Source organism: Paramisgurnus dabryanus, chromosome 16 (genome assembly GCF_030506205.2).
Source record: "Paramisgurnus dabryanus chromosome 16, PD_genome_1.1, whole genome shotgun sequence".
Classification (NCBI taxonomy): domain Eukaryota; kingdom Metazoa; phylum Chordata; class Actinopteri; order Cypriniformes; family Cobitidae; genus Paramisgurnus; species Paramisgurnus dabryanus.
This window is the reverse complement of record NC_133352.1, coordinates 2,404,358-2,431,646: the sequence shown is the minus strand read 5'-3', so window position 1 is coordinate 2,431,646 and position 27,289 is coordinate 2,404,358. Positions and strand designations below refer to the sequence as shown.

Here is a 27,289-nt window from a genome sequence, read left to right as displayed (position 1 = left end):
CTCAATTGACCTCCTTAAGTCTGTGTCATTAATGTTAATCAAACAACCCAAGACAAAGAGAAAATCACTTCTGAAGCTTTAAAAAAATTATAATTACATTTAATTAATACAATAAATGCAGTGTTATTATTCATTTGATTTCTGTAACTAATGATTTTAGACCTTACTTAATGTGCAACCTTGTTCTTTTTATAAATGTTTGTAATTTCTTGATTTGTTATTAGAATTTTCCCATACTTTTTTTTTTGCTGATCCGAAAAATGATCCGATCCGTGCCTCAAAATCCGTAATGTGATCCGAACCGTGAGTTTTGTGACCCGTTGCACCCCTATACCGCGGGATCTAAAAATAGCAAAGGTATCAATTTCTATACCGCCATACCGGCCTTTAAAAAAAAACAATGAACTTATATAGCAGACAAGGATTAAATATTAAATTAGGCATGGCGAAAACTAAACATTTTCTTCACCGACCACCGAGCCATTAACTGATTAGTTTAAAACAAGTTATGCTGTTTGAAATAACAGCCATTTCGAGCCGCGCCTGCAATTTCGCAACTCTGTCGCATCTCTCTGCTGCTCTGCCTCCGGCTCATGCGAAACATGATTCCCGCAAACGTGTCGCCGAGGAGCTTGTATGCTGCTTGTATGTAATCAAAGGACAAATGACTCTTTAGTTTCAAAATGGTTTTGGTAAGGTGATCGCGTGGAAAATAAAGGCGTTTGTCTTATTAGAAGCTCATTTGAAACACTGCCACGGCTTATTTAAGAAAATGACAGCTCCGAAGAGACGGCGCTTAAGTTTGAGGTAGTGCTCAAAATAATAAAGAAAGATGATTATCATCACCTTATCAGTTAGCACTAAAATGTAGATGTAATGTAATTCCAAATCTAAACCCATCTTATGCGGAATGTTGCCTAATAGACTGCAACACGATAAAACGGGCACCTTCAGAATGCATTAAAGACGCACCGCCAAGGCAGGTCTTACTGCCTTCTAGTAACGACTAGAACAACTCTTTTGTATAATTATTATTACTTTTTTATTTTTCAAAAAGACAAGTGTTAACTTCTGTTAAGTGCAACATGGACGATGCAATGCTTTGCGAGAAAGCCTCTGTCTGTTTTAGAAAAATGCAGCAAAGATATTAAATGCTAATGTATGAGTTTTTTCATTCATTTATGATGAGGTCCGTGCATTCTAGTTAACAATGCAATGCAAGCGAACGCGCCGTGCCGGCGCCTCCATGTCACGGTTATTATATTGTCTACTATATTTGCTTTTAATTTATTAAATACGTGCAATTGGTTGATAAAACATTTATTAAAATTAAGACACAATTTATACAAAACGAAATTTGTCTAAAAAAAAAAAGTCTAATGATTTACAAAAACAAAACTTAAGCTGCACTTTACTGTTAAAAGACGTGAATGTTAATAATTCTGAATACAACCAGGAAAGACTTTCGTTTTAATTATTTTATTGCTGAATTTTACAAAAAATATTTTTATTTTATATGCTGGAATATGCAGAAATAAAAGTTAACAGAAAGAGGACTTTATTTCATTAAAATATGGTGGAATGTGCAGAAAATTGGTTTAAATGTTCAGCAATTTTCTTCAAGTCTGAGACTGTTGCTTTGATTAAATTTTAGCTTGATGCAACGCGAGTGCACTAAACGCTGTGACCTTGCTCCAGAACCCAAATGCCGTGACCTTGGCTTGCGCCAAATGTTTTTATTGGTTTATAAGTACAAACAGGCGAGTTGTGAAAAATTGAGTGTGAGGGATTTGTTCACTTCACACAAAAATATCCTGGAAATTGGAATGAGATGGCTAACTGTAGTCGCGTTTAGTCCACTTTCTATAATAGCCTAATTTAGAGATCACTTTTTTAACCGACAACTGGTTAATTCTGTTTGACCTTTGTATTTAACTTTTTTTATAAACTGCTAGTTGTTGCTAATAAAAGTTGTTAATATTGTTGTGCATGTTATTTTGATATTGTTTCAGTATTAGTGTTTGGTATTCAGTTTCTAAAGGGTTTAGGCACAAGCCAACATTATAGTGACGCCGTCTGATTACGTCATAATTTTTTTATTATTTTATACGGTAATACCGTAAACCGGGGTAAAATAGGGAGGCGGTTTGATGGTATCAAAATTTGGATACCGCCCAAGCCTACAGCCAACCCCCCTTCACTTCAGTCAGTCCCTCAGTTCAGGTGGTGGCAGTCACGCGGTTTCTTCACAACATTTTACACCTGGTATTAAGACGAGCTTTGGTCGATTAGATTAAAAGTGGGCGAGAAAGACACATTCCGGTTTACATTTGGTGTTTTTAATCCGTCTCTTTTGTCCACTTGCGAGTTGTTTAAAACGCAAGCGGAAGAAATGAGGCGAGGCGGAGAAAGGACGCACTTTAACTGCCGCGCAGTCTGTGGGAGTACAGCTGCTTGTGCTGTTACTGAACATGCTCATTTCAAAGCAATTGATTAAATAAGCTCGCGCAACTTTACACCCTCGCTAAATTAAAGAGGCGGAGAGAAGACGCTTTAGTTTTATAAAAGTTTAAAGTACCGGCAGAACACTGTGGGTTCGCGTCATAAAAACGTTGTGCAGTACATTAAACATAAGCCTACATCAGTATGTTGTCAGCAAGTCAAGCATTGTCGTCTTAACGGTAAGTTTCTAATTAATTTGTGAAGTACATAACTTACTGTAAAGCTAATAAACAATGACTTTATAAGTTTCCATTTTCAAAATAAGCCCAATATAACATTATTCTCGTCAAAACTGACAATCATTTAAGTTATATGTATTTTGTTTTGTTTGTGTTTTAAAGTTATTTATAATTAGTCAAGTTTACTGTTTTGTGCACTTATGTCAGAATCATTTTGGATAATAAAGTTTATTGTTAACTTGTAAAACACACCTGCCTATATTACATATCTTTGTCACGTCATTTTAAGTGTTTGATCACCACATTTGTGAGTGATCATTGCAAAAAAAGTATTTATATATAGTATATTCTGTTAATGTATATAGTGTATTATATGTACAGTAGCCTGCTGTAGTATAATATACTGTAGTATATGTATACTGTACTATAATACAGTATACACATAAAGAATATCGGCCGATATATCGTTATCAGTGTTTTTTTTTACTCCCTAATATCTGTATCGGCATCGGCCCCAAAAAATGCATATCGGTCGGGCTCTAGTTTTAATGCTGGTAAGCAATCAGTTATATTATGGTGCTTTGTATTTGTGTTGATCAGTTAGATTAAAGTAATTTTAATCTTTAAAACTGCATCTGCAGACCACGCTATAGTTATTCTGTCATCTTAGTTTCACTTTTGAATTTACAAAATATGAATAGCATAATATTACATTTTGAATTGAAATTTACGAAAAACAAGTTACTCTCTTAACTCTTGACAGTCTATTTGCCCCTTATTATACAATACATGTATGATGTGAAAAACAAGAAGGGCAGCTATATAAGAATTTGACGTGAAAAGCGCAGTTGTTGCGGTTACTTGTCATCCATGCGGTTACGCTTCTCAGTAACGCGGTAATACAGGATTGCGGTTACAGCGACAGCCCTAGCTATAATGTAAAAGATTACCTTTACCTCAGTGCTAGCTTGCGCTGTCTCTAGCAAACATGTTGTCATCTGCTCTGCTATGGGAAAATTACAACAATGCTCTCACTTGTATGATGTCACAGCAGTAGGCAGCGCAAATATAACGACACGCCTATAATCCCTCCCACTGCGAAGTGATGCTAAACTCGATGGAAAAGCTAACCACGCCAAAGTGAGGTGAGCTGACCCGACCCAAATTAAACTAAACCGTGGGGTAGTATGCAATGGAAAAGCCCCATTTGTGTGTTAGTATCAGATGACCCCTTCCTCCTTTACCTTGCGGCACCAGCAAAGGAATTTTACCTTAACAGTATAAAAATTATCCAAATGGATCATTCAACAAATAAGAAAATATATTGAGTTTGGAGTTTTTCATCTAATTTTTCTGAAGGTTTTTGTGAGATTTTGACTAACGTTTACTGTACCTTTTAACTGTATTAAAAACAAAAGGAAGACACAGTTGTAATAACATGGAATTTATTAACAAAAGATATCAACAATAGCTAAGACACTACTAAACGATACTAAATAAAAATAAAGATGGAAAGTAAAGTGCAAAGAAAAGAAAATAGTGTAAGAAAATAAGAGTGACTGGGAAATTTTTCTCTTTCCAATAATGTGACAACTAAATTATTTGTTAAATGTTTGAGAATCAGTTATGCAATACTGAGAATAGGGCTGGAGGATATGCCCACAATTCTTATCGACGGTATACTTCTAAATTTCGATCGGCACGGTATAAATCCAATAGCGGTATAAATGTTAAAAAAAGTCGTTCTCATTTGCACGAAGTTGTAAATTAGTGATGCAACAATACACTTAGTTCATAGTTCAATACAATTTTCGGTTCTTGTCCACGGTTTCCGGTTCGGTTTCGATTCTGATTCCTTGGCCTATTAAACTGTTTTTTTAATTATTCTATGCTTGGGTAACAGGAAGAGAGAGAAGTTAAGAAGCAAAAATGTTATTTTTATGTAAATGGAAAAATCGTCTTCAGTGTTTCCCACAGATCTGAAATTTACTTGTGGTGGTAGCTGGTGAAAAGGGCAATCATTATTATCCACTGACAAAAAATGGTCTACTATACATGTAACAAAGAACTAATAATGTGTGACACAACATAATACTTTGATTTATAAAACATTCATATTAATTTCACATTATAGTTCATTAATCTAACCACCCCAAACTTTTTTTGCCATAAACAAAGCTGACACTGTTTGTCAAAGCACCACGAAAAAACTTGATGTTTTTGCACTGATATATGAAGCAATTTGATGACCCCTTTTATCAAACTCAATTATATACAATACTATGTATACTATAGCCTATATAGACAGTGCAGGTCTATAGATTATAAATGTGACTGATGTTATAATGGTAATAACTTCTATAAGATAGGCACTTTTACTGCTTTCTATTTCTCTTTTGCCGATTTAAAAAAGCTTAATCCACTAATTATTTCAGATTTAAAAGTCTACTTGCTGTGCTGTCCCGATGACAGACTTTACATTACAGCTTTGCGTTTTTTATATCCTGAGTCAGCTAGAGCTTTGCTCATTCAGTATTAGCACTGCTTTTTCCTACAATCTCTGTGCAAACTGTTTAGATTTTAGTAAAGATATTGTCTATTAATAGTAAGACTAGGGCTGCACGATGTGAGGAAAAGTTGCGATGTGCGATGAAATTGTTTAATGTTGCGATGACGATGTGAGTTGCGATAAATATTTTATATTTTTCCCATGTTTTAGAGGCCATTCACATGTCGCGCCTAAAAATGGGTGGAAAATGCTAGACACGTAGGTTATTGTCACATGACCTGCACGCTGCGCTTGTGTCATTCTGAAAAGTTAAAATGTTTTTGAAATACCTGGAAATAAAGAGCGCGTCGCACTGCGTGCGAGTCGTGACCACGGCGCTTCCAGAGCGAACATACATTTGAAATAATGAACTTGAGCGCGCAATAGACGCAATATATGTGAATCACCGCTTCCACAGTACCTGTGTTTGCGGCGTCATCTCTCCTAAATCCAAAATAATTCCAGCTGAAGTGCTGTTCCTTTTTACCACAAGGTCTTCGTTTGACAGCACATTTTCCTCACTATTCTCTCCTTTCTCGCCATCATTTTTGCTAACAGGCACAGCGTCGCAACTGACACTTCACAAATCAATCTGAGCGTAGCTGACTTGGGGGTTCCCCTGAACGCGCAAACCATCCGTGCGTCTTAAACTGCCTACTTCCATACTATATAGTATCCAAAGAGTACGAGAAGTAGTGCTTTTCGCCTACTATATAGTATGGAAGTATGCGGTTTGGGACGCAGGGCATGTCTTCAGGAATAAACGTGATAGGTCAAACGTTCATTACATGCGCTTACCGTTTTCCCTTCATTCATCGCGTCAAGGCTGTCTGTTGCGATGTGTTCATCGCGTGAGTTCATATCGCGATGACGATGAAAATTCGATGTATCGTTCAGCCCTAAGTAAGACTATTAAAAAATGGGATAAAGAAAATGAAGCGGCGCGTGGTCGTGACAAGAGCCAGTTGCTATCGCCATAGAAACCGGAGGCACGCTGAAACAGCAACCGAGCTTTAGCGCGGTAGCGCTCACGGCCGTTCTCCCATCGACTCGGGTTTTACACACAATATTAATCAGACTTGGGACCCCGAAGTAATGAACTAGGACCGACCCGGACCCATCTGACCATTTAAAATATAATCCCGGAACCGTACGGGTCCCGCGTCCTCAGTGAAGAAAGACCTCTAATGGTAAAACTCTGCTCAAGTTCAGAAACATGAAAGGATACTATGTGACACTGAGGTTGCTTCGCGTCGCGCCCAATTCATTGAGAAACAGAGAGCACGTGAACGGACACTCAACCGGAGAGACACAACGTGCTTGCACGCAAAATGAAGCCAACTTAGATGCTATAAACACATATGCACATAAGCATATGCGACCATTTTGGTCGCAGTGTGTTCCCTGGCTGCTCCGTATGTGCTGCTGCAGTTGATCCAGTTTGCCTCGCTGGATGATGAGTTTATGACGCGTGCATTATCTTCACGGTCACCCGACCCCCACCTCTCTCTCGCGCTCTCTCTCTCGCGCTCTCTCTTTCTCTCTCTCTCTCTCTCTCTCTCTCTCTCTCTCCAAAACACGGGTCATCCAGTCGAGTTCAGTTCAGAAATACGGAAATTCGTAAAGTGATTTTTTTTTACTTGGGCGGGTCGCAATTTACCTGGGTGCAGCGCCCAAGTAGAGCCTATGTATGGGAAACACTGCACACTGTTGCCAGAAGACTGCGCTTCATTCACTCTCTGTACAGCAGTAAATGAGTCCTCATCTATCTTAACAAACTTAAGAGAAAGAGATTTAATAATGTATGTGCTTCTTAAGTCTAATTGTGTTTATATCTGTCATTACATGGACTAGAACAGCACGAAAACAATGTGGATTAAATAAATCAAGTTATAAAAATTACACTGTGTGATCATCAAAAGGCACATTGAAGAGGTTTTGCTCATTAATGCATGCAAAATAAAGTAATTTGAACTTGAGATTTTTATACTGTTACTAAACTGCACATTATGCGCTGCAAACGCTTTATTAAATGCTACCTCTGACTAAGAATGCATTATTTTGCACTTGTATAGTCTTTTTATTTTGAAATTTCAAGAGCAATCAACATATATTGAAATGTTTACATTCAGATATGTAAATCAACATGTATAAATTGCTATTAGTTAATTAATGGGGAGATAATCGAGAATCAAATCGAAGTCGAATCGGACTGATAAAATGAATCGTTAGATTAATCGATGCATCGAAAAAAGAATCGCTAGATTAATCGTTTAAAAAATAATTGTTTATCCCAGCCCTAATCGGTAGTGACATTCATAAATGCTAAGTTTCTCAGTAGCGGAAAAGCTAATGAATTCTTTTGTCGTCTCTCGGATGGATTATTGTAACGCCCTCCTAGCTGGAATCTCAAAATCCACACTAAATCGATTGCAATATGTGCAAAACTCGGCCGCCAGGATATTGACTGGGTCCAGGGTTTGCAATCACATTACTCCGGTCCTGGAGTCCTTACACTGGCTCCCAGTCCGATTTAGAGTAGATTTTAAAATTATGATGCTGACATATAAAGCATTGCATGGTTTGGCTCCTGACTACCTATCTGAATTATTAATTCCCTATACCCCAGCCCGGACACTTCGAGCTTCGCAATCCAACTTGTTGGTTATTCCTCGTACACACTTGCGATCTATGGGTGACAGGGCCTTTTCTTCATATGCTCCTGTTCTTTGGAATTCTCTGCCTCGTGATCTTAGGGAAGTCCAGAGCTATGATATTTTTAAAGGTAGACTTAAGACTTATTTTTTTAAATTAGCCTTTGATTGTTGATGCTATTGTATTAGTTGTGTTTGTGTTGTGTAGCTTGTGTACAGCGCTTTGAGAAGCTGCTTATAAAGGCGCTTTATAAAATAAAGTTTATTATTATTATTATTATTAAATGTCACACACTGATTTCCAAACTTTTGATGACATTTACTTCAAAACCATGGGACTGATCTAATCACCATGTCACCACAAGGGAGAGAGGCACAGACAAAGTTTCTGGTTCAAAATGGAGGGGAGTGGCTTAAAGCATTATTATATTATTGACCAAACTATGCAATGTTTTGGTAGTGACGTGAAAATGCGGGACAGTGTTTTTTTTACATGATTTTTACTGAAAATATCCAATAAATATATTTTTGGTTTTAATTAACAAAAGTATTCAAAATGATACTTCTTCAAACAATGATAATTTTTTTTATTTTTATTATTTAATATCTTTTTTTTCCTATGGTGAAATTCAGACCTTGGGGTTTGGGACAACCACCTCTCAATTGAAAGCACCATATAAATGATGATATTTTATATATAAAGCCTGCCGCTACCTCAAATATTACTTTGGGTTTTGATTACTATTTGCTTTTTTTTTATCAGACATTTTCCTACATTAATGCTTTTTAAATTAGTTTTTTGGTTCCGGGACAGCAATTTGCACGAATTGCCCATATACCTGTACTTAGTAAATTCAACTTTACATTGTAAATGAAGCCTATACCTGCACTTTTGTTAAGTCCAACATCATGCTGTCTGTGTAGAAACCAAAAATGCATTCCTCAATCAAGATTACTGGTGGGATTTATTTAAGCATCATGCGCATTCTCTTCTTGAGTTGAACTTTCAACTTGCAGAGAAATGTGTTTGAGGCAAATAACGCACGTTTGTGTCAAAAACAAGCCCAATTTGCATCATTCGCATTGCCCCACGCGAATTTGCATCTTTACATTGATGTTGTATGTAATCTACACTCGCAAATAATTAATCCACACCTCAGATTTAACAGACAGTGGTGCTGCTTCTTTTTGTTGTCGTACTTCTGTTGAGTGTGTGCGCGCACGCGAATGAAATCTGACACCAGCATTGCAAGCAGAGTTAAAGCAGCTAGCACAGTAACTGGATATCAACTCGCTGTGGCATTTAAGCGTGCAGATCACGCAGGCGCGCACATAAACAAAAGTGCAGGGAATATAAAACTGACAGTTTTGGATGGATAAAAAAAAAAAAAACGCAATTCATGCGCGTATTGGACCGTGGGGGTTGACCGAACGGTTCAATATTATATTGAGAATTGTGGCATTCCTAGTGTTAATCGTATTTGAGACAATGCTCATTATCTTCCGAGGTCTAGCAGCTTCACGTGAAGTCGACAACAACTTAAGAACGTCTTCACACATTTTACACAGCCACGTTAGCTCAGTGTTTTTTTTATATGCTTTAGCTTTATGTTCTTACTTCTGAAACCGTCTATATATATATATTAACATACATGTTAGGTCAACCAAAGAAATGCTTAGTCGACCAAAGTCCTCTCCTCCACAACGATCAATTGACAAAAAATTTTTAAACTGTTCTCATAGAGCATTTATAAACCAACAACGAAAAAACATCAATAATACATAAAAGAAGTCCCGCAAACGCGGAAATCGGAGGACAAATTGCTCCTTAGTTTCGAAATGGTTTGATACAAGGTGATTGCTTTGAAAATAATAGCTTTGTCTAGCGTTAAAAGCTCATTTGAAACATTGCCGCAGCTCATTTAAGAAAATGACAGCTCCGAAGAGACGGCGCTTTAGTTTGAGGTAGTGCTAACTATAATAAAGAAGTTGATCATCATCACCTTATCTGTTACCACTGAAATGTAGATGTAATGTAATGTATTTCAAAATCTAAGCCCATCTTATGCAAATGTTGCCTAATAGACTGAAACATGATAAAACTGATGGAAAAAACAGGCACCTTAAGAATGCGTAAAGAACGCACCGGACAAGGCAGGTCTAACTCGTTGTGTGTGAGAAAGCCCTTCTAGAACGAATGCAGCAAAGATTTTAAATGCTAATGTATGAGGCATATAGGCTTATGCTGAGTTTTGTATATTTATGATGAGGTGCGATCTAGTTTGCAGTGCAAGTGAACGCGCCATGCCGGTGCCTCCATGCACGGTTATTATATTGTCTGCTATATTTGCTTTTTATTTATTAAATACATGCAATTGGTTGATGAAACATTTATTAAAATTAAGAAACAGTTTATACAAAATGAAATTCACTTTAAAGAAAAACTTTCTATAAAGCAAAACTTGAAAAATTAAAAATGAAATGAAAAAGACCGCTGCAGCACAAGCACACCCGCCAAAAAACATTTGTGTTCATATGGTTATAAACGTACATTTACTAAGTTAAGTGTGCTCTTCCTCAAGATGCGTGCATCCTGCACTTTACCTAAACATAGGGCTGGACGATATGGCCAAAATTTTTATCATGATATACTTCTTCATTTCGGCTGATACGGTATAAATCCGATAATGGTATGCATTAGGGGTGGGCGATAAACCGGTAGACAAAATTAACCGGTAGAAATTTGTCAACCGGTAGAGATTTTGGACTATCGTTTCTATCGAGGTTACGTGCCCACGTCACGCTCCTGTGCGTGTGGTCGCGAAAACGTAACGTTTGTACACGTATTTAAGCACTGCAGTTTTAAAACAAGTTATTTTAAGCCATTGAAACACAGACAACAGATCTGTATGCGTGCGTTCTTTCTGTGTGTCAGGAGCGGACAAGTCGCGCAACCGCTGCTCTTTCTGTCTGTGAGGAGCGCGCAAGTCGCGCGACCTCTGCTTATTAAGCTCGTGAGCATTTTTCCCGCTTTATTGGCCTTAAATACACATATGCGTCAAAATTCCCGTCTTTGCAAGCATCATCATAAACACGACCAGTAAGGTCTTAAGAGAAAGTAAACAGCTAAAAGAGAAAGTGCATGTGTAACAGTGTATTGGATCCGGACTTTGGTCTTAAAGGGGAAGTTACCTAATTTTGCTCCTGTCTGTCACTCGTGTTAATCAAACAGCATTGAGAAAAAAATCTCTCGCTCCTGATTAAATCACCTTTCTACCTTAAATAAAAATATATATAGGCCTATACATACATGCATAATTATTTATTATCATTCTTATTGACTGTGTATCTTCAGAGAGCTTGAGTTTTGTTTGTTTTTATCTTCTTTCTATGCTTGTATATGTTTTTTGTGAGAATTATGAACATTTCTATGGTATTAAAGATTTAAACCTTATTAAAACATAAAAAACTCTACCGTGATACATATCGTTATCATGATATAAAATTAATCCTATCGTGATAGAAGATTTTGGTCATATCGCCCACCCCTAGTATGCATATTAAAAAAGCTTCAGGAAAAACTGTCAAGAATGTCTGCAATGGATGTCTGAACCAAAAACAAACATCTGAAAACAAATTGCCAAAGAAACCTTCTCCTATAAAACTATATCATATTTAAAATAAAAAAGGGATAAATATATTAATGTTCACCTTTAATTCGTGTTTATCCTTCATACAAAAAAGTGATATAACTTTCCAGTAAACCAGACTTTCAGGCTTAGCTTAATAATATTATAGGTGCACCCTGAATGTCAGTCAGTATTAATTGCTGTAATGCAGGGGTCTCAAACTCAAATAGGCTTGGGGCCATTTCTGAGATCGACATCTCATAGAAGGGACGAAGAGCTATTTTAACATTAAACAGCACAATTTTTTATTTTATATTTATAAACTACTAAGCATTTTTTGCCACCGGGTTGTGTTTTTGTTTTGATATATTATGGATTTATTCAGTCATAGTATTGACTTTCATAGTTCCATCTGTGTAAAAGTCTATAGTTTTGATCAATTAGCTATTATAGTAATATGTGGAGAAAATATTAATAAGTCAACGTGACCCTAAAACAATTGTAGTATTTAATGTTACATACTGTAAAAAAATAAAAATTACTGATCTACTTGTAATTGCTTAGCAAGCTAGATAGTGACATATTTGATACTAGACATTTAATTATATTATACATATTACTCATAACCAGGTGACACAGCAGCATACATACACAGCATCTTTTCTCCTCATCTTTACCCTTTTCTAACCTTGGCACCTTATGGCTTAAGCCTATTTTTTCTCACCAGTAATTAAGTTTGTGTGCATCATCTCTTGTTCTCTCTCTCCCTATATGGTGTCGTCATTGGAAGCTGTGACTTGACGCGAACTAAAACCGCACCTCCTTCTCTTACTTCTGAGTGACAGCTATTCTCTGAGCAAACACTCCAAAGTCCCGAATAGATTAATTGATCGCATGGTGACAATGATATGATTTGACGCGAGGAACAGATAAGCGATTTAAATCCGCATTCCATTTGCTCGTCGTCCCGGAGATTGTGGCTTATGGTTGCTTAACTACAAAAGACGCCACGCATTTTAGAGGGAAGTAACGCCTTGACCCGCGTTTAACGTGTGTTTACACGTGACATACACGGGACGCCGTAATGTATCGAAATATCGGAAATGTGTTTAGAAACGATATCACCGTTATCGAAAAATATTATACCGCGAGACATATTGATATAATTATTGTTCAGCCCTACCTAAACAAAAGCTTTACCATTTGCACAAAGGTAATTATTTGCAGATTAATTCTAATAGTTCTGGAGTCAAACGAAATTAAAAAAGCTTTTAATAAGTTCTTTACTGTGTCTTTGTAAATATTTAGTATTTTATGATATATATAAGAATTTATAAGTTTGGTCTCTCACTCTGCCATGCATGAAAGTACAAACTCACGTATCCTGTGCATTAGACACGCCAGTGTCTTGCGTCTAGTCTATCCTTGATTAACGGTACATTCACATGGGACAGTAATACATAAAAAAAGAATCAAAAAACAGATCCATGATGTTATGTCATGCCTCTTGCGTTGCTGTTTCTGTGTGGAGTCAAAAGGGTCTAACTCTGTGCCACCGCATAACTATAGATGTGTTAAAAAATAAGGAGAATATAGTATATATGTACAGGGGTTAAATTGTGATTTGTTTTGTGGGGAGGATCTGTTGGGATTAGGGATGCACCGATACAACTTTTTCCATCTCCGATACCCGAATTCTGAGTATCGGCCGATTCCGATACCTGCCGATCCGATGCTACTGTATTTTTCTTGAACAATTTAAATTACACACACACACACACATTTTGGGAATTATGCACTTAACCGGACCTTTTATGCACATTTCGGGTGCAGAATTGATGCGCCTAAATCAGGTGTAGGCAAGTTCGGTCCTACAGAGCCGCAGTCCTGCAGAGTTTAGTTCCAACCCTAATCAAACACACCTGAACAAGCTAATCAATGTCTTAAGGATTTAGACATCAGGATAGATTATCAGTGCTTAGGCTAAAATATGCAGGACTGCGGCTCTCTAGGACCGGACTTGCCTACCCCTGGCCTAAATCATAGTGAGTGCGTCTAAATCATACTGTGCTTCCTGGGCGCAGCATTGATGCACTAGAAGCATCCTCACATGGGAATCCTCGCTCCGCAATGGAAAGTTGCGTTCATAACTAGGGATGTAACGATACTTCGCAGTACAATACTTCGCAATACAAAAAATGCCACGATGTTGCATCGTGCATGATGGGGATATTTATATGATGACGTTATTTTAATTTTATTTGTTGACCGTTTAACACGTGATCTACTTTGCGCCAGCGTCACCTGTGCTTCACTGCAGTCACGGAAATCGCTTGAATCACCCGCAGATTAAACTGAGGGTCAGCAAACATGACTTCGGTAGAAACAGAAATTGATATAGATGATGCCCCGTCATCTTTTAAGTCCCACGTCTGGCAACATTTTGTTTTCATATATCACATGACGGGAATCTTAATCAATTGCACGGACGCCTGCACGCACAAAACATGTCCAGACGCGCGCTTCTGTCTGTTCAGCTGCGCCCCGCGCGCAGCGCATACAGAAGTCAAGGTGACGCCACGCGATTGAGATGTCTTATAAAAACATAACAAAACTAAAGTAAGTTTATAAATAATAATGATCATATTTTGACTCGATCACTATTGGCTTCTGGGAGTTTAATCCTCACCCAGTCAGGTCTTAAACATTGGAGGAAAAATCTTAAGTAAACCTCTGTCAAGTCTATAGAATTGAATTGTTGCTGAAAAAAATCAACACATGTATGTGTTATACTATTCTGTATTTTCAGATATTAAATTAATATTTAGTTCACTAGCTGTAGGATACAGTTTGCAGTAACTATGACTGAGATTATTTTAGTATAGCGTTCATAAAATGAATGGTTTCTTAAAATGGTGCTATTGTAAAAATATTTTTGTAAAAATAATTTATTAATCATTGTTATCATTGTATAATGTAAAATGCCAATGTGCAAGAAAATAAGTTATCTGCTGTCATTATTTCTAAACCTTTTATGCCATTTATGCCTCCAAACATGTTAACAATGTTCATGTTAAGTATAATGAACATGATACTTAAATATTTTTAAATACATGTAGGAATAGTGGGTTAAGCAAAAGACATTGTATAGAAGTGTTAGGCTTTCAAAAAAGTCAGAAAAAAATAGGGGGCCTGTATATCTAACAATGCCCCTTGCAAAGTCCCTTAATTCAAATTTTATGTAAAATTTCTCTTTTTTCAGTGACAGACCTGCAGTACAGAAGGTTCAGCTAAGCCTTAAAATGTTACAATTCTTTATTAAGTTTTATGTACAACAAAAAATATTAAATGATTAAATATTAAATTGTTAATATTATGAAAATTAATCTGAAATTTAACGGTTTAATTGTTTTAATTTGCTAAAAAAAAAAAAAAAAACGTGATGTATATCATACCGCGAGCCAAGCATCGAGATACAGATCGAACCGTGAGCATAGTGTATCGTTACACCCCTATCCATTATGATGAGCCTTGTGTTTTACAAAGGTGGGATGGTTTAATAGTGTTAGGCAAGTCAAACATATATGTCAGGAAAAGCAATGTCTGGCCATATGCCAATGTTCGCAGACTACTGGTTGTTTGGCAAGTTGTTAGGGTCACTGTTAAGGTGAACTAAATTCAATTTAAGCTGATAATAGTCAGTTTTACTGGCATTTTCGCAGCAGCCGCTATGAAAACCAGCCATTTTGTTGAATGTTTTGCCACTCGACAGGGTGAGCTTCAGCGTGGTCACATGGAAAAGTGACGTTGTTGCATACTCTCTATCTCAGAAAATTGGAATATTGCGAAAAGGTTTAATATTGAGGACACCTGGTGCTATGCTTTAATCAGCTAATTAACTCAAAACACCACTAAAAGGCATTTAAATGGTCTCTCAGTCTAGTTCTGTAGGCTACACAATCAAGGGAACACTGCTGACTTGACAGTTGTCCAAAAGACAACCATTGGCACCTTGCACCAGCATAGCAAGACACAAAAGGTCATTGCAAAAGAGACTGGCTGTTAACAGAGCTCTGTGTCCAAGCACATTAATAGAGAGGTGAAGGGAAGGAAAAGATGTAGTAGAAAAAATGTGTACAAGCAATATGGATAACTGCAGCCTGAAGAGGATTGTTAAACAAAACCCATTTAGAAAAGTTGGGGAGTTTCACAAAGAAGTCACAAAAGTACACACAAGTAAGACAGCTTGAATGAAGTCAAGTTAAGATGAAACACTTAATCACAAAGCAATACATTAAGACACCGTTAACAGTGATTGTTGTGTGCACTCTTTACAGGTCATCTAACAGACCAGAGGTGGCCAGTATAGAGCCAGTGGATGTGAATGAGCGTCAGTGTTCCCAGAGGGCCATTCTGCAGGCCAGATCAACTCAACCATCCAGACTGACCAGTATTATACTTGCTGAGGACATCTGTGAGTTTCCACTTTCATCAGTCTTATAAACTATAGGTGGTGATTTGATGTTGGTGAAGCTTTGTCATTGCGTCCGGTGTCCTGGTGATATTATTGCTAATATTAATTTTGGTTAAGTAATTTGGGTTGTCTGTATATGTGACTTTCAAAGGTACAGTATCTGATTTCAGAAAAATCTGTCTGAAAAACTAAAAAACAACTTGAATTGGCAAATACACAATTCTTCTTTAAATAATTTTTTCACAGTAGTTTAAATCACTTAAGGTCAGTGCTTCCCAGTCCTGGTCCTCAATCACCCACCCCCCAGACAGTTTTAGATGTCTAATTTTTTAAAACACCTGATTCAACTTATCAGCCTCCTTCCAAAATGGTAAGCACATCTCCCTAACAAGCTCATAAGTTAAATCAGATGTGTTAAATAACAAGACATATAAAACGCTCTGTGAGGGGATGTTCAAGGACCAGAATTGGGAAGCACCGATTCAACTATATACCAGATACAACATTCAAAACAAATCTTTATTACTTTTCTGACCTCAAGAACTCTTAGGGCCCTATCTTGCACCCAGCGCAATTGACTTTGTCAGTGACGCATGTATCATTCGTATTTTGCACTGGCGCACAGCGGGTTTTTCCCTCCACAGACGCACGTCGACAAACTAGGGAATGAACTTGCGCTCCCTGGGTGGTTCAGCACAAAAAAAGGAGGCGTGTTCCGGCGCAAACCATCCCTGATGCTGTTTTGCAGTTTCAAAAAACAATTGCGCCACTGACCAAAAAAAAACTAGTCTAAAGTCAGTGGCGCGTTGCGCATGGTTCATTGTGCTATTTTAAGGGCGCATGCTTGACCATAATATAGCGTGCACAACGCGCACACACTTTGCTTATCTAATCACAGATGCAACAGTTATTTTTGCAAATCATAAATTGTAACACTTAAAAATATTAATACACGAGATAAGGGGAATCATAGTGGTGCGCATTGTGGTGATAGTTTTTATTTATTGTGTGGCTGCGTTAAAAAATTCTCATGCAAATAACGATTAAAATATTTTCATAAGTTTGTTGTGTGGCTGTATTACGTTTATTTTATGTAAATAATAATTTAAATGTTTTCATAAGAAACCTTAATGTATATGAACTTGATTTGTAAGAGTACTTTGGGGTTGGACCTTGCTTGCGTTTCTTGGGTCCGATTTCAAAGCCCCCAAACCCTTTCAGCGGTGAGGGTGGACGCAGCGATGTCCTCTGCTGGCGTCTGTGTAGAGGCAGATCCACCTCCCGTTACACGGCGTGCCCGATTTATGCTGGCAAGCTTGGGATTCCTCCGTCTCCTGACATCATTGTAGCGCTTGGCGCAACGATGGGGATGCCAGCTGATGAGACTGTGGCTATTTCCTCTCACGCCTATTTAACCTACGCTGATTTGGGCGGGTTTCTCCTATCCCCATACAAAACAACTTCTCTGTCTTTGACTGCTCTTACAAGAACGTCGGTCTCCTCGGCTGTAAACCGCTCCTGGCGTACGCCTGGTAAAACCGTCATAATAATAGCAACCCGCCATGGAACTTGCGCCCTTTCGTTTAAAGGGAATGTTGGATAGCGTCTTGATTGGTTTATTTGACGTTACGCCCAAACCACACCTATGAATAATGAACCTACTTCAGACCAACCCCTTATTGATTTGCGCCCGGCGCAAGAGTTATTTATCACGCCGAGAAAATAGCAACAGCGCCCAAGATCCGCCCACAAACTCACTTGCGCGTTGCGCTTCGTACTTGTGTTTTAGATCGTTAAAATAGGGCCCTTAGTCTCTTTAATTAAATAACAATTAATAAAAAATTAGGGGGTCGACAGATTATGTTTTTTTTGTGGTTAAAGCAGATATCGATATTAAGAAAGCAGTGTGGCCGATGTAACACACATGTAATTACTAGGGATGTGCCCGAAGTTGAATATGTTATTCTGAAGGGCTTGGATAATGACTTAAAAACGAATAACGAATTCATCCGAATAACAGAAAAATATTCGGCCAGACACAATCATGTTTTACTGGAACAGCCCTACTTTATAAACCCCTTAAAGCATTAATAATATGTGTGTGAAGTGAATGTGTGTAATCTATGAAATTACATGAATGGAATTTTCTGCGTGTCTCTTATTAAGAAAGCAGAGTTTTTTTGATGCTGCTAATATCAAACTTCTTTTAACCCAACTGTAAAAAAATTAAGATAAAGTAAATAAATAACAACTAAAACATTTGAATTAAATGTTTCTAATTACCTCATAGTTTACAATCATGTTGCTTGTTTTAAACTAATGGTCAAAACTGATTTTTAAATAAAAAACATAACGTTATTTGACATTTTAAATGAAGAGTGTTGGGAGTAGCAAATTACAAAATATAATATATTACAGTAATATATTAGTTTTTGCTGTAACGCAGTAATATAATGCATTACTTATACAATTTCGGTAATATTTTACTCGTTACAGTCTTAGTAACGCACGTTACAACAATGCATTTCAAAATTAGACTGTGTTATTTTTATTTTTTATTTTTGACCAATGCCGCGCGACCAGCATCCCCACAGGAAAAAGCTCAGAGGAAAATAGTATGTCTGTTTCCGGGTGCTGTATGCAGCATGTTCATTTTTACTTTAATTTTGTATTTGAACTGCGATTTGGATGCGGTGGGTGTCAAATATAGACGCGTTTTTTAAAGAGCTGATTCTGGGAACTCCGCGGCTGTATTAAGCATTGACTAAAGCGGTCGCAATCAGGTCCGATAGTGCCACATAATGACTACATATACATTTAAACATACTCATGTTGTATTTTGAAACTGCATACAACAAAATAAGTGCATTGTAATATGTCCAAGAAGGCTCTTTTATGAGGGTAAAATAACGTCAAAAAGATTTGCATGCGCAGGATCATATTTGTGAGAGTGTACGTGACATTGCAAGCATAAAATAAATTTGCGTGCGCAAAACCAATTTTGTGAAGGTGTAAATCAAGTTGTAAGCGTAAGAAAACAAGTTTTGCATCATTGTACTGTTAATCGTAAGTGTAATTCATGTCTTGTAAAACTGAAACTTCATATTAGCATTAAATAAGTATGAACTGTATGCATCTGACCTCAGTTTTTCCGCGCTTACACTTTTGGCACGGTTTTTGCGCTGAAATACTGCCAAAAGCATTGCAAGTCTGCAAACAGCTGTGTACAATGAAAAACACACTTTCATGAACGGCAAATATGAATTAATCGCGCAGAATCTGTCCCTGTGTGTAAAATAAACCAGTTGTAAATGACTTGTTGCATACGGAGGAAAACTATTTCCTGAAATAACCCGACATCTACTGCTCCCTCTGCACTTGCAGTTTTGTCATGATTCTCTCACTGATTTGAGTTTGCAAGCGCAGGTGGGAAGGCGGGGCTATGAAATGAGGCACCTGATGACTCCATGTTTTTTTTATTCTGATTGGTTCAATATAACCCCAGGAGTTCTCTCAGTATCGTCCACAAGGCTGCAGGAATACTACTATAATGACTTAAAAAAACTGTCATGCTTTTTTGTTCTTTCCCTTTTTTTTCGATTTTATTTGAAGCTGCTTTGGTATGATGAACAATTGTTAAAAACTCTACATGACTAAAATTGACTTTTATATATTTTATATATATTTTTTTATTTTTTATTTTACATTTTTATATATTATATATTACAAAACACCTGCTTAAAATTCTGAATCAACACATGTCAGCCAGCTTAAAGGTTTAGGTATTAAGTTTATAGACTAGGATGGAGTATTTGGTGCTACATTGAGTCATTTTTTATTAATTAATGTTATAAATAGAAGGCTACTCCATTCCATGCCATATTATTATGGTCTAGGATGGAGTACATGGATGTATTCATTAATTTTAGTTATGTAGCGTTTTTAACAATTATTCATCATACCAAAGCAGCTTAAAAAAAATTGAAACAAAGAAAACAGAGAAAGAACAACAAAGCATGGCAGTTTTTAATTATATAGACTAGAATGGAGTATTTGGTGCTACATTGAGTAATTTATATTACTGCGTTACAGCAAAAACTAATATATTACTGTAATATATAATATTTTGTAATTTGCTACTCCCAACACTCTTCATTTAAAATGTCACTACTTTATTTAAAGCGGAAGGAGTGCGAGCCTTAACTTAAGAAAATGACACTGTAAACATTAATTACAGCTTTAACTTGGCAAATAACCAAGGTATAAGCGGGATAATCCACGCTATGCGTCGGGTGGTTCTTCGCCTCTACGTTGTGCATTAAAACCCATGGATTATCCCTTACGTATATGTGTATATGTATATATTATATTATATATTATATATTACAGGGCTCCAGACTAACTTTTTTTACTGGGAGCAAAGTGGCCCCCAACTAAAAATTTTAGGGGCGCAACCAAAAAAATTTAGGGGCACACACCGTAAATCAACATGCTAACTAAATAATCACATTTCTACAAATTTCCACTGTATTACTAATACATACTTTGATGATAGATGCAGAAAGTATAAAGTGCTGTTTCAAATTCAGTGTCACATCAGAAAAAAAGGTCAAATATGTAATATAATAAAATTCAGTCGCACACTCCAATTTTGGTGGCAGTCTGGAGCCCTGTATTATTTATATTTATATAGGTTGTTATATGGTTAATAATTTGCATAGTTAATCTTGTTTAATCTTGTTCTTTGGTGTTTAGTTTATAAAGTTTTTTCAAATGTTATTTAATAAAAAATATTGTTTAAATAAAAATCTTTCTTTTTGTCTTCTCCTTCCAACCCCCCAGATAAAAAAACGTGATACGAACGGAAACGTGTGGCAAAAAAAAAAAAAAAACATAAAACGAACCAATGTGGGATTGGTGTACCGTTACAGACCTAGTGATTAGTAGTTGGCAAAAATGCATGAATTGGTATGAATGACAATCTAATTGTGTTGATCATACTATATAATAGGGGTGTAACGATATTTGTTTGTACCAGACCGGGCTTTCGGCACATGTGCACAGTATGCAATCTTTTGTGTTCAGAACATAAGTACATTTTCATGTTTCCACACAAACATATTAAAGGTGCAAAAGAGGATGTTTGTTTTATACATTTTTGCAATATTACTTGAATCTGTCTTTACTAAATGATAAAAGACTATTTATTAGCTGCACTGAAAGTAATAATATTAATATACGTCATCTGTGCACAAGATAGGGCCTTAAAAACATCAGCCAACTGCTCATGCGGTCATCGCATAAGCGATTGGCTCTCTGGCTTGTCAATCACTGCCATTACGATCCTTGTGAGAGACGTGCGCGCTCCAGTAACTAAACACAGGTGACACATGCGCATAGCGCATGACACTCCATCTTAAGTTTCGTTTTGTTTTCATTGTCGAACGTGCTTCGTTATTCTTTCTTTGGGGAATAATTATTGTAATACTGTTATTCAAGTACATTGACGTTGTTCTTGTACTGTAGTTGTAAGGCAGTGACCAGTCTGCTACATGCTAGTTGAAATGGGAGTAGCGTCGACTGATCTAATGTTTTAACGTCTTATTTGTTTATTATCATCATTTTACATAATGAATCCACTGATGCGAGTCACGCGACACAGCATATGCCGGTGGTAAACAAACACTCGTGTTCAAATATTCGTGCACGAGTTTTGGAAGGCGTACCCTAGAAATGAGCTGTGAAGGAGGAAGGCTGTTCTTACGCATGCGCTCATTTAAAAAACTCTGTAACCGTTTTTGGATTCTCAGTCGGCGAAAAACATCCTCTTTTGCGCCTTTAAGTGGCGGAAGTCTCTGCGTTCAGCGCAAATCCCACCCTGCAGCTGATTCTAAAGTTTTCATTGGTCATGTCAGTATTTCAATCACTGTACAGATTGCCTACACCAATACTGATCTCTAAACCTACCCGCGTCACTGTTACCTAAACCAATGAAATCGACTGCAGTAGTAATAGTTGTAATAGATTTTTTCTCACAATAAAATGTAACTCCACAACATGTGCACTTTTTAAAGTCTTTTTTTCCCCTGTGCATTAATATGAAACAAAAGATTGCCCCCTATCTCCTCAGAGAGGAGGATGTTTGTTGATCTGGTGGTGTTGTTTTCAGCGACAGGACAGGTGCTGCGCTGTGATGCTATAGTGGATGTTATTAGTGAGATCCAGATCGTCTCTACTACACGAGAACTTCACTTGGAGGATTCTCCACTGGAGCTCAGCATCAGTGCATTCGATTCTGAAGGTGAGTTCTGTATTACTACTATATACATAGTGTTCACCCATATTAAAGGGGTCATATGACTTTGCTAAAAAGATTAGAGATCATTTTGTTTATTTGATGTAATGCAATGTGTTTGCACAGTTCAAGGTTAAAAATTCACATTATTTTCCACATACTGTACAATATTGTTGCCTTTCTGAAAAATGATTTTTACAGAGCTCATCGTTCTGAAAAGCACGGTGTGCTTTGATTGGCCTGCTATCCGGTGCGTTGTGAATAGGTGTGTTTGAATTGGAGTTCTCAATGGCCCTGAAAATTACGACCCGACCCGGCCCTTGGCTTTTAAAGCCCGGACTCGATGTAACCCGACACATCAACATGAATTATCTGCCCCAACCCGGCTGCGGCCCACTCTTCTTTTTTCTCCTATAATACATTATTATAATGACCAGCAGACGAGCATTCAAATCAATCTTGAATGTTCACGCCTTTTAACAATACAAACAACTGAAACAATAAACTTTTAATATATAAATTGCAGTGTTGTTTTCGTCAACAATGACGATAACGAAATGATCTTGTTGATGCACCTATTTTTTATGACGCTAACGTGACGATGACTAGCTAAAAATGTGTCTAAGGTGACGAAAACATGACCAGACGCTTTCGAGTTTTCGTTGACGAGACGGAACGAAAATGATTATAAGTCTGACATTCACAATGCATGTCATTTCTGCCATTTTTGCGTGAAATCTGTCTGTTTTTAGCTAAAAAGTATCAGCAATGGTGCCGTTTCCAACTTGTTTTGGGTCAACACAGTCTCACTCACGGCCACCACCCGGCTGCGGCCATGCCGCGCACGTGCAACAGATTTCACACAACAACACCACACCTGGGCTGTGGCGAGTTCGAAGGACAGTGACGGTGACGCCAATAAACGGAAACGACGAGATGTTTATGGACATACTCTCAGTATAATCCATCAGAAAGAAAAACGGAATGCGTATTGGGAGACGACGGTAAATGTGGCCACAAACTAGGTGGGAAGAATACCACCAACCTTAAGCGGCACCTGAAGGCTCATCACGCTAATATTTTTTAAAGGTAACTAGTCACGCTGTAAACATATAAACATTCAATTTTACTGGACATTCGGCTTGTGACACATTTCATGGTAAGCTTATTTGGTTTATTTGCACAGATACAAAAAAATATATACAATAAAAACAAAATACAATCCATATATTGTGCAGGGAGAGGCAAAAAACCCAAAGGGCTTATTTAAAGCCTCCACCTAAACAAAACAACAACAAAACTAAACAAAATATAAAATAAAATAAAAATATAATAATAATAATAATAAACATCAAAACTATATAGAGTAGATAAAATAAAAATAAAACCTCAATAAACAAAAGCACAATTACAAATCAGCAATAAAATTATTCTTTATACATCTTTTATAACTTTTTAAAGAAGAAAATTTTTCTGTTAAATGAAATAAATTATTCCACAATTTAATACCCCTAAATCGTATAGAATATTTGACCTCTACAAGTAAGAATTTTAGGGAAATGAAAATCACATTGACTAGTTAAGTAACTGTGAACCTGTGAATTAACTTTAAAATACCCTGTAAATTGCTCTGGAATGTTACCTTCACCTGCATATATTTTATAAATAAAGACACAAATTTGAGAAATGTTGATATCATAAACAGTAAGAACTTGAAGTTTTTGAAATAGAGGAGCCGATGAAGTATATGAATTGGATCGGGTTGCAATCCTAACAAAACGTTTCTGAAGGGAAAACATTTTATGAAGTGTGGTAGGAAAAGTGCTCGCCCATACTATATTACAATATGAGAGATACGGATAAATTAAACTATAATAAAGAGTAAGAAGACACTCTGTCGTAATAAGATGCCTAACCCTCCTTATTATTCCAGTAGATTTATGTATTTTCCTACTTACATAATCAACTTGTTCCCTCCAACTCAAACTCTCGTTAACAAAAACTCCTAAAAACTTTACAGTTGACACTTGGGGCAACTCAATAGATTCAGCTGTGATTTTTGCTAAGTCCTTAGGGCAGGGGTTCTCAAAGTCCGGACTCCGGTCCGGATCCGGACCCGACGGCAACTTGATCCGGACCCGCGTCCACTTCATATTACAAGTGCATTAATAATTTCTATGTGATTGTTTAAATGTGTGCATTTGCTAATTCACAATTGCATATTAAACTTGTAAACCATTCGTTTAGTTTTTTTCTTTTTAGATTTAAGAGTATTCCTGGTCCGAAAATAAAACGAGTTATTTAAAAATTTCCTGTGTGACGCTGTAGCCATCACACCCAGATATTATGCACAGCTACTTCATGTACTACGGCTTCTGATCAGTAAGTCCTTATCAATCTGAAATCACTGTTGGTTTGAGTCGTTTAAAACATGCATTTGAAAAAGCAACACTCATCAAACATAATCATTATACATATTCTTTATTATCATGAAAATACCTGAAAAGGTTTGAAGAACAGCAATATAAATATATCCTTAAGACATTTCCTGAAGCTCCGTGTGTCTGGTTCTTCGTCTGCAGCACATATTAAGTTTCTGCCGAAGAGCGCCCCCTGGCTTTTGGATGTAGCGGCATTTCACCTTTATTCATTGAGAAGCATGCATCATCAGCCAATTTATAGGTGCACCCCTAATTTTAGTCAGTGTCTCTGCCTACCAACCACACTTTTTTGCCATGGTTTATGCATCTGATGGAGAACAAACTGTGCCATTTCTCTAATTAGGTTGCTCTGTATTTTGCACCTGGTTACTTTTGGCATATTTCTTGTGTTTATTTAAAAAAAAAAAAATACTTTAAATGCAAAATACACTTATGTTTTTCCCAAACTATTTGTGTTGATTTGTTATATAAACAAATGATTTACATAAAGTTTTTCCGGACCTATGAAAATTATGGGAATTCAGATTTGGACCTTTGAATGTAAACTTTGAGAACCCCTGCCTTAGGGTATTTTTTTTTCACTAAAAATAATAAAATTAGATTTTTTAAAGTTTAGAGATAATTTATTTAAATTAAACCAATTAGCATAAGTGGTTAGGCCATCATTTACACTCTTAATCAATAAATTAAAATTTGAATGAGAAAAAATTAAGGTGTCATCTGCAAACATTATTGGGGTAAGAATATTTGAAACATTCGATAGATCATTTATATATATAAGAAATAGTAAGGTTCCAAGAATGGACCCCTGAGGAACCCCACAAAGTAATCTTGCTGTATTAGAATAGCAACCATTAACACAAACAAACTGTCTTCTATTAGAGATGTAATTTTTTAACCACTTATATGAGAAATCAATCAGGTGAAGCAGAGCCATATAAGTAGAATGGTTTTTACGGAATCCATACTGATGTTTATAAAGAATAGAATTAGAATTTAAGTGACATAAAATCCTTTTATATACAATTTTTTCTAAGATTTTTGAAAAACATGGTAAAATAGATATAGGTCTATAGTTAAAACATTGAGGATCATCTGCTTTAAACAGAGGAATAACTTTGGCTAATTTTAAATCTTCTGGTACTATGCCTGTTTTCAAGGAAAGAGAAAAGATATGAGCAAGCGGATGTAATATTAAGCCTTTCACCTGTTTGACAAGAAAAACAGCAATATTGTCATGTCCAGCTGAAAATAACTTTAAATCATCAATTATTTCACTTATTTCATCAATCTCGGGTGATTTAAAGATCGAGATGACAGGAAAATTTCCTGATAAATAATCCAAAGGTTTGCCACTACCAACAGGAATATTATTAGCTAATGTTTGACCAATGTTAACAAAAAAAATCATAAAATTTTTGAGCTATGTCAAATGGATTATTATAGGAACTGTCACCATCCACAAAATCTGAAGGTAGCTTTGAAGTAATCTTCTCTTTTTGCAGCACCTGATTCATAACTTTCCATGTTGTTTTAATATCATTTGAACACCTCTTAAATTTTTCACTAAAATATTGCTTTTTTGCACATCTAATAGACTGATTATATTTATTTCTATAGGATTTATAAACCCCTAAAGTGAGAGGTGTAGGATTTAAAACATATTTTTTATAAAGTTTGTTTTTAGTCCTCAACATCTTTTGTAAACTAGCTGTATACCAAGGTTTATTAAAATGATTGGTTTTCTTTACAGAGCTACTAACTGGAAAGCATTTATTAAAACTAGAGCTAATAGTAGTCATAAATTGTTGATATGCTCTTTCAGCATCATGTTCTTCATACAGATTATCCCAGGAAGTACTAGCAATCAAAACTTTAAATTTAGAAATATTTACATTATTCATGATTCTCTTTTGCTGTATATCTTTTGAGAGTTTAAACTCTGTTAATCCTAATTTCAGAATAATGAAATATGGGAAAATGATTGGATAAGTCTGAATATAAAACACCAGATTTAATTCCTTCACTTAGAGAATTGGTAAAGATATTAATCAATCAATGTTACTGATTTTTCTGTAACTCTTGTAGGTTTATGAATTAGAGGAAAATGATAACTAGAATAAAGAATATTAAGAACATCTGCGGTAGGGGTATCGGATTTATTTAAGAGATTTATGTTAAAATCTCCTAAAATATAACAGTATTTATGCTCATTATTTATCAAATCAAGTGAATTAGCCAAACTTTCATTAAAATCTTATATACTAGAATCAGGCGGTCGGTAAATAACCCCAACAATGATGTTCTTTCCTCCAGAACCAGTAAAAAGCTTGACAAATACAGATTCCACTTCATTTCTATCTGATTTTAAAGTGAGATCATCCCTAATTTTAAATTCATACTCGTCATAAATAAACAAAGAAACACCACCTCCCGATCTATTTTCTCTAACATAATGAACAGAATTATAATTAGACAAATTAAAAATGTCTTTAGAATTCGTAGTAAGCCATGTTTCAGATAAAGCAATAACAGAAAACTTAAGTTTTAATAAAAATAAATAGTGA

At 36.3% G+C, this 27,289-nt stretch overlaps 1 protein-coding gene across 1 annotated transcript in view; it reads left to right on the top strand.

The window, feature by feature from the left end:
- nup210 (nucleoporin 210) overlaps positions 1 to 27,289 on the top strand; it is a 231,503-nt gene that overhangs the window by 6,176 nt on the left and 198,038 nt on the right. The window contains exons 2-3 of the mRNA XM_073812225.1: positions 15,850 to 15,986; positions 22,156 to 22,287. Coding sequence (XP_073668326.1) covers positions 15,850 to 15,986; positions 22,156 to 22,287 — 269 coding nt within the window. The remainder of the gene's footprint in view (positions 1 to 15,849; positions 15,987 to 22,155; positions 22,288 to 27,289) is intronic.